This window comes from Ceratotherium simum, chromosome 6, assembly GCF_057802395.1.
Source record: "Ceratotherium simum simum isolate JZ-2026a chromosome 6, ASM5780239v1, whole genome shotgun sequence".
Lineage (NCBI taxonomy): Eukaryota > Metazoa > Chordata > Mammalia > Perissodactyla > Rhinocerotidae > Ceratotherium > Ceratotherium simum.
In genome coordinates, this window is record NC_141905.1 from 15,120,953 (window position 1) to 15,134,755 (window position 13,803).

The 13,803-nt window shown below is 45.0% G+C and overlaps 1 protein-coding gene across 4 annotated transcripts in view; it reads right to left on the reverse strand.

Annotated features, from left to right (window-relative positions):
* Positions 1-1,311: 1,311 nt before the first annotated feature.
* The window catches only part of MTR (5-methyltetrahydrofolate-homocysteine methyltransferase), a 99,040-nt gene continuing 86,548 nt past the window's right edge, over positions 1,312-13,803 (reverse strand). For all 4 annotated transcript variants that reach the window (XM_087431909.1, XM_004432401.3, XM_087431908.1 and 1 more), the window contains 7 exons: positions 13,702-13,777; positions 10,691-10,846; positions 9,099-9,295; positions 6,262-6,462; positions 5,347-5,539; positions 3,980-4,092; positions 1,312-3,226 (listed from right to left, as the gene is read on the reverse strand). In XM_087431909.1, the coding sequence (XP_087288035.1) occupies positions 3,140-3,226; positions 3,980-4,092; positions 5,347-5,539; positions 6,262-6,462; positions 9,099-9,295; positions 10,691-10,846; positions 13,702-13,777 (1,023 nt within the window). In that variant the 3' untranslated portion in view covers positions 1,312-3,139. The remainder of the gene's footprint in view (positions 3,227-3,979; positions 4,093-5,346; positions 5,540-6,261; positions 6,463-9,098; positions 9,296-10,690; positions 10,847-13,701; positions 13,778-13,803) is intronic.

Consider the following 13,803-nt stretch of genomic DNA (forward strand, 5'->3'; position numbering starts at 1 on the left):
TTTACAACCTTTAATATTCCTATTCATGAACAAAGATAGCTCTTCGTTTGTTCCTACTTTGCTTCTTCATCTTCATCCTTCAAGTCCCAAATCAGGCCTCAACCTAAACATTGCTTTCCCTAAACCTTTTGACACCATCCCAACTAAAGTAGGATAAGTGTGTCTTTTATATGCAATTTTTTTAGATCACTGTAATAGTCCAAGATAAAGATGATACGAGTTTGAGGTTTGTCAGCTTGAGTGGTGGCACCATTCTTCATTACTGAATATATCAAGATTTTGAGAAGAATAAGAGGAGAATAGTTTGGGATACACTGGGTCTGAGGTGTCTGTATGTCCTCCTGGAAGAGGCTGTTAGATGTAGTATGCTATGCTCTTCAGGACAGAGGAGTTTGGACAGAGATACCTGGAGATACTGACTTGATGAGATTGCCCACTGAAACTATCCAGACTAAGAAGATAACTGATGACTGGCCCTTGAGGACACCAAGATTTAAATGGGCAGAGGAAGAGAAAACTATGAAAATGTTAGAGAAACTATCAGAAACATAGAAGATTAACCAGAAGAATGATGTCAACGGGGAACCAGGGAAAGAAGAGTTTTGAAGAAGTGGTCAAAATTGTCAAACCTATTGAGAAGAAAAATCACTGGAAAGGCCATTGGATCTAACAATTAGGAAGTCATTAATGACAGAACAGATGGATAAAAAGCCCTAACTTCACTGAGTTAAGAAGAGAAAGGGAGGAGAAAGTAGTTGGCACATGGCAGACACTCAAATATTTGTTGAGAGCATGCCTGAGAGAAACAGAGAGAAAGCAGACTATTCTCTAAATGAGTTTGGTTGTGAACAGAGGGAAGCCGATGGCAGAATGTCTCAAAGGAGAAATAGGGTATTATAAAACCTGATCGCAACCATCATCTCACAAACCGGCATCCTCAGTACAGAGAGCAGAGCAAGCAGCAGAGTGGGAAACATTTCGAACAAGCACTTCTTTAGAAGCAAAAATAAATATGGGATCTTTGATGGAAATTTAAGAGTGAGTGAGTTAATGTCAGGGCCACAGATATTGATGACAAGGAGAGGTTCTGGATGTACAGGCACCGACAGTACAGACCTCAGGTTCAGAATGGTCACCTACCTGCCTCTGAAGTCACCTGAAGGGGTTTTCAAGTTATATTTTATATTCTTTAATGAACGTATAGGCACTCAAATTTGTATGAACTGTTTTTGTCTTTAGAAAAAGGCATCCATCCATCATGAGATTAGATCAACAATACACTTAAGGAAGCCGTTGCATCATACAAACAGCTGAGAGAAGAGATGGTAAATATTTAATGAAATCAGGAGACTCTTAGCAACTGTAATTCAGAGAAAATATATTAAAATATTTAAAGGAGGTTATTCTTTCTCATGGAAGAATGTAACACCACCTAGAATAACATACCTGCTATGGAACACAGAAAATAAATCTTCCAACTAAGTGTCTCAGGAAACTGAGTCCCATTCTCAATGTAGCACAAACTAAATGCATCTAAAGAAAGCAGAGAGTTCTCTTCAAGTTAAGGACAAGCGATGCCTGAGAAGGTATATTACTCTGCAAATAAACATGTATATACTGCAGATAGGTAGGATTGTTATTTCCTAACTCTTTTTTCCCTTTCACCTCCAATGTACCTGCATGTACATTTGATATAACTGCTTTGGGGGCAAGGCTAGCTTATATAACGAGAGGTGATGGAGGGGGCAGTCACTCAGAAAATGAGTACTGATGGCACATGTGACACAGGAGGCAGTTTCTCTTTCCCAGTCACAGTGTTAAATGGGGTCTAATCCCAGGAAGGGTACCTAACATAATGCAGTCACTACCATATGCATTTCCCACATAGCTTTTCACCTCCATTAATCTTATTATTCCCTTTCCATGAGTACCTACTATGTGCTGACCTTGATGAGCTACCTCTATAGAAGCTACCGTTCACTAAGCACTTACTGTATGCCAGATCCCTGTTACCTGCCTTATGTGCATCATCTCGTTCAACCCACACCTCGTGCCCATGAGATAGGAACTAGTATTACTGTCCCCATTTTACACATGAGAAAATAGTGTTGGAGAGCTTCAGTAATTTGCCTATGTCATACAGTAAGTAAGTGGCACAGCTGAAATTAGAGTCCAGGTATGTCTGACTTCAGTGCCCATGTTCTTACCATTTCCCCTGAAATAACTGAGAACAAGTCAATGTGCTATTCCTAAACTGTATGAGGCTCGACTTGGGTGAGTGCAGAAAAGAAAGAACTGAGTGGAATTATGCTGTCCACCTGTCCAAATCTGCACAGGACACCACGGCTCAGCCGAGAACCTGCTCAATTCTGGAAAACAACTATAAGATGTTAATGACCCTGAACAGTCACACTCTCTCCCCATCTCCTTGTTTTCCTTAGGGCTAGGGGCTATGAAATTATGAGAGGACAAAAATGCTTGGAGAACATTACTGTATGCGACCACACAGAGCCGACAGCCTGAGTATTCCTGACAAGCCAGCACTGAAGAGTGTGCCTTCTGCCAAAGGGACTTCTGCACCCCTTTACTCGTGCCTTTAGAAAATGAGGTCTTCCGGAAAGAGAGCAGAGTTATCCTTTCTGCCCTGTCAGAGTCTACTGTTGTAACCATTAAGACTAAAATGCCCCATTTCTCACAGCATCATTTTGCCACAGGGTCACATTTCTCTATACATTTCTCTATTCAACTGAGTTTCAGACTTTTTTCTAAGAGAGAGGAAAAAAAAAAAAAAGAATAAGTGGCCTAGATCCAAGGTAAAAGTGAAAAAAGCAAGTTGACTTGCTTTGAAATGCAAAAGACCTCTATCTCCAGCTTGTCCCAGTCCCAAAGGGACCAGGGACACCACCAGCATCCTGCTCACTGCTCTTCATTCAAGGTTCCCTGAAAACTGTCACTTGTTTTCCAAGGGCCATAGGAAGACCCTGCTCCTTTATAAGGTTCCACCAAACCTCCCACACCTGGAGCAGGCAAATGTCAGCCAGATGCCGATGGGCATGCTGCTGCTGCAGTTGTCGTTTAAGGCACTCTGGACTGTACTTCCTTGAAGATCTCCAAGTACAGCCAAGGTGAAAAAAAGAAGTTAGTCTGTATCATATCCCAAAATGGGTCCAAGCCATTTCTCAACCTCAGCCACGGACATGTTCTTCCTCGAAGCATAATCCTCAATCTGCAAAAGATTAAAAGCACTTATTAAACTAAAATGATAAGGCTCTTTGAATTGAAGTTTCCACAGGATTTGCCAAAAAACATTAAGTACCTTCCACTTCTTGTCTTAATAGCAATCTACTGAGTTACACAGAGATAGATGCTTATCTATTCACCAAGCTCCTTATTCTCTGGGCAGAAACACTACATGTAGTAAACATCTGATGCTTAGAAGCTGGACTGGGGGGTGGGGGTATGTAAGGGGGGTCTGTGTGTAAACAGGAGGACTAGAATTGGAGTAATAGGTTGAAATCAAATTACGACATTGACGTAAATTTCTTCATCCTTTCCCTCTCATTTTATTGTCATTCATGTGTAAAATAAAATAGGTTCTAGAGTTCCATTTAAAACAAGACAGGCGGGCCAGCCCGGTGGCTTAGCGGTTAAGTGCTCGCGCTCCACTACTGGCGGCCCGGGTTTGGATCCTGGGTGTGCACCGACGCACCGCTTCTCCGGCCATGCTGAGGCCACGTCCCACATACAGCAACTAGAAGGATGTGCACCTATGACACACAACTATCTACTGGGGCTTTGGGGAAGAAAAAAGGAGGAGGATTGGCAATAGATGTTAGCTCAGAGCCGGTCTTCCTCAGCAAAAAGAGGAGGATTAGCATGGATATTAGCTCAGGGCTGATCTCCCTTACAAAAAATAAATAAATAAATAAAACAAGACAGGCATCTAGGGAAGTCATATATAATGAAACAGCTAACTTACCTGATCCTTGGAAATTTTCCCCACAGCAAAATATCTGGACTTCAAATTGGAGAAGTAAAGGCCGGATACTGCTGAAGCAGGTGCCATTGCTAAGGATTCTGTTAACCTGATGCCTAGAGAGAGCAACACGGGGAAAACGCTCATTCATGCAGTGCCCAGCACAGGACCTGGCAGTCGGCAAGCACCCAATAAACTCTTGTTGAACAAGTGAATGAAAGTGAACTCATGCCTTGTAGGTGGACACATGACACAGCATGAAAGATGTGACCAGACCCGTCTAGCAAATTTCTGCCAAGGGGATGAACAAACTCAGGACACGCAGAGCTCCTCTAACCTAGGGGGACAGGCCTGGAAAAGACTCCCTATAGTCTTACCCCCAGTCCTCCACGATCACCCTATACTCTTCTTACCCCCAGTCCTCCACGATCAGTTACAGAGGCTCCCATTTGCTCCTATGCCTGGGCCTTCTCAGACAAGGAGCTCCAACCCTGGAAATGAGAGCACCATCTGAACCTCCAAGGGCTCCTGTGGGGCCAATGCCACCAGGGATGACCAACAGTTGGGCTCCACTAAGACTGAGCCCACAACGGTACTTACAAAGAAAAGATACTTTTTCTTAGGAGTTTAGAACTCAAAGGGAACATCAAGGCTATCTAGTCTAAGCCATTCATTTTATGGACAAGGAAAAGGGGAGCACAAAGGTTAAGTGCTTCGCCAAAGATCACCCAGCTAGCTACGGCAGAAACGGGACTCAAATCTATATCTCATGACTCCCAGATTCAACACAGCCTCGTGGTTCCTCACTTAAATCCAGATTCCTCTAACTTCGTCATTGTTGATGGCATGCTTTTGATTAATTCCACTGAAATTCTTAATTGTGTTAATAACAGTGTAAAAGTAAAGAAAGAAAAGAGCTGCAGGGACGGGTGGGAGTTCTGCAAAACCAGTGTCCAGAGATACTGTCTATAAGCAATGGGAGGAGAAAGTAACGTGAAACATGTTACTAAAGGTCACAAAGGTCAGTAATGGAGAGATTAAAAACAGTAACACTCCTGTAATAGGAAAATGGGGCAGGAGACATACAGGCTAGTATGAGTAGCTCAATTCCCATCGGTTAGAGGTTAAGAGAAAATAGTTAAAATTGATAAATCTTAAACGGTAAAATGGTGACGGTAAGACTACTATTCAGTAACGTGGAGGTAAGATATTAGAATAAATAGCTAGAAGTGAGAAAGGATGGGATTAGGGATGATTTCATTATATGCCTTTCCATATTTAAAAATTTTTAACCATATGCACCATTACTTTGATAAAAGTATATCTATTCAATAAGGAAAGATGGGCACTTGCCTCCTCCTGGCACATACCTGTGCACTGCTCAATGTTCGCGAGCCTCCACATGGTGAGCTTCTCGGTGTGGTCAGGCTGGCTGGGGTAGCCGGGAGCTGGACGGATGCCCTCATAGCGCAGCCTTCGCAGGTCTGTGATGTCCAGCTGCTCGCTGCCACAGTAAGCCCACAGTTCTCTGCGGACCCTTTCATGGAGCTCCTCCGCAAAGGCCTGGGAGCCCAGAACGAGGTATGCTTAGGCAGAGGCAAGAGCCCTCAGCATCAGTGCCCCCTCCATCCCCTCAGTCAAAGCCATCCAGAGCACCTCCCTCACCTGGATCACAGCCAGGGAAAATCTGGCTGGATTCTCAACTCATTTGTAGTTTCATTAGCTGCTCTGCTGCTCAATTTTGGCCTCAACCTGGGCTCTGAAGTATCAAATTCAGTGATCTGAGGACTGTAGGCCTTTTAACTTAAACACTTCCCTCATGGTCAGTCTACAGCTGACGGTGGCCAGAAAGACAAGCTGGGACCAGTGTTAGGGAAAGGGGAGAGGACCTCCCCACGGCTCAGGTTACCCTATTCCACGCAGAGGAAGATGAGGAATCTACAGAGAATACTAACATTAGAACGAGGAGCTCTGAAATAAAAATCTGTTTTTAATTTTTTGGGCTCCTCAGGAAAATGTCACTTCACAACAAGCAAAGGGAGACATCAGAACTAAGGCAAAGAGGTCAAGGTTCTAAGGGTGACTACCAGCTATGGTATTGTTGAAGGTTTTTCTTTGCCCAAAAGATGATGTGTGAGAGCAACTGAAGAATGCATGATTTAAAGTATGTGTGATGTTAAAGCCAGCCTCATCTGACATGGAGAAAAAAAAAGACACTGATTCTAAGCGTTGCTTAGCCTTTGGCACCCGTCGTGGGTTCTCGCCACAGTGCACCGCTGCTCTACCTCGGCCAGCCGGTCCCCCAGCGCCTTGACCATGATGCTGCTGTAGTCGTCACACTCCTCCTCATAGGCCTTGCTCAGCTCCTCCACCCCAAAGCAGGCAACGGCGAACAGGCCCAGGTAGTCACGGATGCCCGAATGCAGAGGGGCGATGAAGTCCGACAGGCAGTGGTATGGATCTGTGCTGGCGGAGTCTTTCTCAGCCTTAAAATCCAAGGAGTGGGTGGAGGAACCATCAGCATAGACGTGGCACCAACACACAGTCAAGAGCAATCTAGTATTTTCAAATGAATATAAGCTTCACACTGGGATGGCTGTCTGTTTTGCTCACTGTTACATCCCCAGCACTTAGAATAGTGCCTGACACATAGCGAGCATTCAATCAATATTTGTTGAATAAGCAAATAAAATGAGATTTTAAAAAATATATGACATGACACAACATATACAGTCAAGAAACCAATTAATTTGCTCTTTTACACACTGACCAAACATCTTCTGAATGCCTACAGGTACTGTGCTGGGAACTGGAGCCCTAAACATTCATATTAAAAAAAAAAACTTTTCCCCAAATGTGTTTTCAATTCAAGATCAACATTAAATTCTGAAGTTATGTTGAAAGGGTGCACTCAATGTATAAGCCTCTACTTTGCATCAATAGAAGCAGTTCAATAAACTGCCGGGGTCAGCAACACAGGCGCCACGTGCTGCCTGCCACAGGTGGTGGGTCAGGAGACAGCTAAGGACATCCCAGGTCGGCCTGAAACCAGACAGAGAGTTCAGCATGATCTGCTTCTGCGACCCCTCCAGGGGTTGCAGGGCCAGGTGCCCATCCTCGCCTGCTTTTCATTTTCAGCTGATGGCTGACTCTCCCCTGCTACTAACCTGACAAATAAGGTCTCACACATATTTCACAAACAGTAAATATTTGCTGAAAGGTAAATAGCTAATAACTAATATTTATTGAGTACTTAGTATATGCCAGGCACTATTCTTGGTGCTTTGTATGAATTAACTAATTTAATCCTCTCAAGAACCTTATGAAGTAAGTAACACCATAAGCTCCATCTTACAGACACGAAATCTGAGGCAGAGAGAGCTTGATTAACCAGCTAAGGTCAGATGGGGCAGGCCCAGGGGTCTGATACCACAACCAAGGCCCTTGACCACTATTCCCCTGGCACTGCTTAGGACTGAGCAATTAATCAAGGAGTGGCCAAGCCAGAAGCTTCAGAGCTATTTGCTTGCCAGCTCTGGAACCATGTACAGCCTAATGGACACTGGACAGCAAATGGTTAAGTGGCTGCAGGCAAGAAGGTGTTTGATAATGGCACAGAGAAATGTCACAGAGCTCAGGGATAGCTATGCAGCGAGGAGCTGCTTTCCAGTTGTACTCTGACCATCAACTGTTCTTTGCTAACAAAAGCCAGAGGGAGACAGACACAAAGCTTCCTGGCACCACAAAGAGAGACAGGTCACAGAGTCCCACGGCACTTTAGAAGAGACGGCGATCAGACCCACACAGAACAGAAGACTCCCAGAGCAGTACGTCGCTGCAGCCTGAATTTTCCAGAGTGTACTGGAAGAAAGCACCTCTTTAGAAGTATGTATCTGAGTACGTAACATATGTACACTGAGAAGTCATTATATTAAATGCCCTAACACAGTCTGTCACGGACTGCCTGGACATGAATGGTACTGGACATAAAAAGAAATCAGAAGATACAGGACTTGAAGGATGAAAAACTGGGTCAGGGAAGAGTTTCTGGCCTTAGTAACACATGTAAAAGAGAAGTCACCAAGTCCCTAGTGAGGAGGGGCTGGATCTTAGCATCGGAACCCCACTGGCTGGTACTCTGTGGTGTCTGAGCCTGAGTGCACACAGTAAGGACGGAGCTGCCCTTGTTTAGCTTGTTATGGTTATCTTTAATGTCCCAAATTGCAGAATCACTTCAGATGTTGTTATGGTTAAAATATGTCACTATGAATTATATTGTGGTTAAAATTAAAAGCAATACCATCACTTTTGAATGACTGAAAATGGTAGTGAAATTGTGCAAGAATAATCTTCTACAATCCTTTGTTAATGATTGGTGAATTCTGGTTCCCATTCTTGATTAGGACAACTATTTTTTTACAGCAGCTAAGGGGACAGGCATATGATCTTTGCATTTTAAAAAGTGGGGGCGTATGAGAGAGAGCCGTGTTGAGAAGAGCCTGCTCTCATCATACTCAAGGAAGCTGGCACAGTGAAGGCAGAGCCATCGGGGTGCGGACAGGCTGGGCTCTCCCCTCTACGCTGTGGACTCAGCACAATCTCCAGCAGCCTTCATTTTCTCTTCTGTAGAATGGAAACATCAACTGTCTGACAAAAAGGCGGTGTGGAAATGAAACAAGACGGTCCATCACGCGCCCTACTAAGCACCTGGCACCTGGTGGACATTCAGCCAATGTTTGCTCCTGCCTGTCTTCCCCTTGAGAAAGGGAGCCACCAGCCTATTTTAATAATAGGCATGTATGCAAACCAGTGTTTTTGAACAAGTAAATGTTCATCTGTTTGTGACCACCTGAGGCAGCAGCAACGTTTCTCCCCTACCTGTCCAACACAATATTAAACACCTCTTCTGTGCTGGAGCCTGAGAGGCCCAGGCTCGAAACCCATGTGGCGCCTTCTCTCCATCGTCCCCACAAATGCCTTGCGCTCGGGCCTGTGATGGGTCATTTGGGGTGAGGTGGGGCAGAGCTAGCATTTATACAAAGCTCAGATTTACTTACGTTTTTTTTTAGTGCTTAAACCAAAAAGCAGAAGCAGTGTTTGCTGTCAATACGGCTCTCCGTACCTGTTGCCTCAGCCCGTAAAAGGTGGCTATGGGCTCTGCAGCCTGGGGTACTGCGTCCTCTGCATACAGGTGAATGTCGTCTTGGACACTCTGCGCCGGCCAGAACCCAATCACGCCCCTGGCTTGGAGTTTCTTTTGACTAATCAGTGCTTTCAGCATATTTTGGGCATCACCATAGACTTTTCTGGCCTCTTCACCTTTTAGGAAATATAAGAATTCACTTAAAGATGCCAATAATAACCAGCAAAGAATGCTTCTTTTAAAACCACTACCCTTCCTCAGTCATTTTCTCTCTTCACTCGTCTCTTTTCCCCTCAAATACTTTATCAGTGTTTGTCATCAGCACAACTGAAGGAACAGCTAAGGGTTCAGTGGTTCCTGCTAAGTGCAGCTCCCACAGCCTGTTTCCCCAGCTCAAGCCACTTCAATTTTTCCATTTAACAAAAGGCAGAGAGCCAAATCTGTGGCTCCCCAAAGCAGTCTGTCAGACAGAGAGTGAAACAAAGCAGGCCAAATCCTTCTGTCACCGACGTTCCTCGTTCACATTTAACTCCACTGACCTCACAGTGACTCTGGGGATGTGAACAGGTTGAGGGTGAAATGCGGCCCCAACCTCTCTTAAGTGGCTTCAGTGCTGCACCCGGATGGCCTCAGTTTAGGGGCTCCTGCAAGTTCTCACCTGCACAGTGGGAGCCAAGCTCCCGCACACCCTCCTCTTGGCTTCCAACTCTGTATGTCAGGCTCTTCTTGGCCCTAATCCCATACTTCTGCCAGTCCACCTCACCACCTTGCTCTAATCTAGCTATTACCTAATCCTTTGAATGGTTTAGTACTTTGATCCCATGTCTCTGAGGTAGGTTTTGGGGGCAGGGTTAGAAGTGAGAAGTGGGGCTAGCAGTTTATTGACTCACCACTTCTCTAGCTTATTGCCTCAAGTCCCCCTCCCCCCACCAATGCTCCAGGCACAATGGACTCCTTGCAGGTCCCCAAATCAGCACATGTGTCTTTGCCTTCTCATACTCTGTCTTCTCTGCCTGGAATGTCCTTTTCTTCAATGCCATCTCACATTCCCAGTCCCAGCATCAGTAATTCCCACATAATCTTCTAAAAGCACTTCAAACACTACCTCCTCCAGGAAGCCTGCCCTGTCTCCTAGTCTGAGGTCTATCTCATCTTGTGTCCACAGAAGCCTGGGGTCAGCCCCGTGGCAGGAGCTCAGCATCCTGTATGGGAATCACCTGTAACTGTGGCTGCACCAGCTAGCCAGGTCCCAGAGGGCAGGGGTTATATGGCTTCCTTTTGTTTATTCCCAGTGCCCAGCAAGAGCCCGGCATGTAACTGTTGTCAATAAATATTTATTAAAATAATGGATAAACAGAAATGCCAAATGTAGTTCATACATAAGGACCAACTTAGCAATTAAAAACCAATGATGAGCTGAGCAGGCAAACAATATCCTATAATACATTATGTTATAACAATAAACGATATTCTACATAATCCACACCCACTGCTCACCACTTATTCTCAGCTTCAAAGTCCCAGACTATGTCTCGGTACCAGAGCAGGAAGGAAGGACTTAATGAACTAACCTACAGTTTTGTCGTTAAATATCTTGGGAAAGCCTCGGTTCGGGTACTTGCCCCGGAGCTGCCAGACATCAAAGAAAGGCTTCCAGTCAATGTAGTCCACCAGCTTCTGCAGGTCATAGTCTTCAAAGACCCGGGTCCCAAGAAATGTGGGCTTCACTATGGGAAAGAAGCACCATTGTCAACACTAACACCAGGGGCCTGGGCCAAGCACCCCTCACACACAGTGCTGCCTACTGGAGGCCTTCCTGGCCGGCTCTCTCCTGCTCTGTTGGCACCCACGCTCTGCTTCCCTCCTGTCACCCGTGGGAGTTGTTTTACAAAGAGGGGAACTTTAAATTATCATGGAGAAGGAGTAATTCTCCAGCAAATCTTAAATAAAACCATTCTTCCCATGCAGCTGACTGACTACACTGCCCTTGGAAACTCTTCCCTCAACCCTTCCACCCCCACCCCCCGCCCTAGCAAAAAGAAAGACTTGGGTTAATCTTCACTTGTACAAATGAAGACAATCTAAAATAAAGACCACTGTAGAACGACAAATATAGTAAGCCACTTAGGTAAAGTTTACACCCATGAAACAAGAATCTGTACTGCCTACTGATACACATGCACCTAGTCCAAGTATAAGGAAGCGCATGGCAACGAGGCACCACACTCAGGACAGTGCAGGGAGGGAGGGACACAGGGGACTTCCACTACCTATGCACTCCTGTTTTGCTTTTTTAAAACGGGCAGTAGGGCATTTCTTAAGTGGTTAGTGGGCATACACGGATGTTCAGTACATTGTTCTTTACAGCTCCTCGTGAGCCTAAAATACACCACGTGATAAATGATGGTGAAGACTTCAGAGACAGACGGTGCCACTGGGCTTTCTGGACACGAAGAGCAGCAACACCGTGCCCACCTTACCACGCCCACGCTGGGGTCAGGTCAGAGTCTGAGGGGCTGACTCTGCGGCCAGCTTCCTGGCCCTCGTGTCCTCAGTTTCCTGATCTGTAAATAGGGATCAAAGAACTTATACTACACTGGGAATCTCAGGGGCTCTGGGATAAGTCTCAAGAGTATTTCTCTCTCATCGGATACTAAAAGTGAGAGGTGAAAGCACTGGAAGAGAAAAGTATGAGCAGCTTCTTAATTTTGCCTTGAAATCTCTACCTTTTCATACATGTTCACAGTAACTCTTTCTCATTTGTTCCTGGTCATCTGTTTACCACGTGGGACAATCCCTTCCTTGTGAATATTCTATTACGCTGATTTGTTTGGTAACTAAAAAGAAACTACAGGGCCAGCCTGGTGGCCTAGTGGTTAAGTGCAGTGCACTCCACTTCGGTGGCGCGGGTTCCGTTCCTGGGCACAGATCTACAACGCTGTCAGCAGCCACGCTGTGCTGGAGGCCCACATACTAGAAGATAGAGGAAGACTGGCACGGATGCTGGCTGAGGGCAAATCTTCCTCAGCGAAAAAAAATAAACTACATACACCCTCCTGATGAAAATTTCCTCTTGCTTGAAAGGCAGGGAAAAATGCACTGCCGCAGAGTCACTGATGGATGCTGTTCCTGAATAAGCTTGTCTTCCAGAGGTTAGACTTGTTTGAGGTTTTGGAGATCTTGGAGAAGAACCCTTCTTCCTCCCTTTATTGACTTCCTGCCACTACCCTAAGACTGTGTTGCTCTCAAAAACATTTCTGAGGGCCGTACCCCAGTGCGTCAGTGTCCCTCAGGCAGCAGGTCCAGAGCCTTGCAAAGGCCCCGCTGGGGGTTAAAACTGCCACTCGAAAAGTGTCACCCCCACTGCCTGGTGCTGTGGGCCTCAGAGGACTATTTGCACCAAGATGTGTTGTGGAAGTTTGACTCAGTTAAAACGGACTTCCCCTTGTGATCTTTTCCAATTTCATAGTGAATGGTAAAGAGAAAATAATAGTTGGGACTATATAGTGGTTTATATCTTTCAAAGGTTTTCACGTATTATTTTATCCTCACTTTTCCATAAACTCACTCCTTTTTTATACATTAGAAACTGTAAAACACAGAAGTAAGATGCTCGGGGTCACTCGGTGATTCAGAGCCAGGAGCCAAGTCTGGGATTAGAACTCAGGCCTCCCAACTCCCAACCTGCATTCTTCCCACTAAACCACACTGAACCCAGCAGGACTGAAATTAGAACCAAGCTCACCTACATTTCCAATTTAATCCTCTAAACTCTGCTGAGCACGTGCAGAACATAGATGTCGTGAGCAATGAAAGCTGATTTGAGGTATTACCTTGGAAATACGGATTCAATTAATACAACCCCTCTTCACCCTGTCTTAGTTTTGCATTTGTATCTCATGCCTCTCTGAGACTGTCAAAACATCTTACACATTTTATTCCCTCGTGAACACCTGTGCAAGGCAAAAAAAGGTGGCTAGAAATAAGAAAGGGAAGAAACCAAATAAAATAAATAAAAAGAGAGAAGCATTCAGAGAGAGAATGAGAGAGTGAACAGGAGACCCGGCTTTGCTGAAATGATTTCAAAGTTTGTTCAACACGAAGGCATTTTCAATTTCAGGCATTCCACATCTGCACCTGGGCCTGCCTGGGACCCAGGCCAACCCAGTGACAGTACCACCCAGGTAGGTTTCTAGAACTTGCTCCAAGCTGAAGGGGGTCCACTCAAGCACAGCACAGAGGAAAACACATAGGTTTAGAAGACAGATCAGAGATAGAATCCTAGTAACCTGTCAAGTTATTACTGAAACCCAGTTTCTTCAAATTAAAGTGGGGATAATAGCACATTCATTACCGAGTTGTGTCAAGGGCTCGGACCTGCTGTGGGTCAATCTCAGGACAGTGTTTGGTCCTCCATAAACAGTACCTGTTTACTTTTATTTTCAATCATTGTCATTCATCATCATTAGACACAATTAAGAGTTTCTAGCTGCCTGTTTGATCTCTAGCCAAGTAAATGCAAACGTCTCTTCAGCTGACAGTTATCACACGTAGCCTTTCTCTAACCGATAGCCAGACAGACCTGGGTGAGGCTCTGACAGCCAGTCAATATGGAAACCGTTTTTTCTAGCTTGACTTAAGGTTAAGTATCTTCTCTCCTATGAAAAAAAGAAAAGTTATTTAG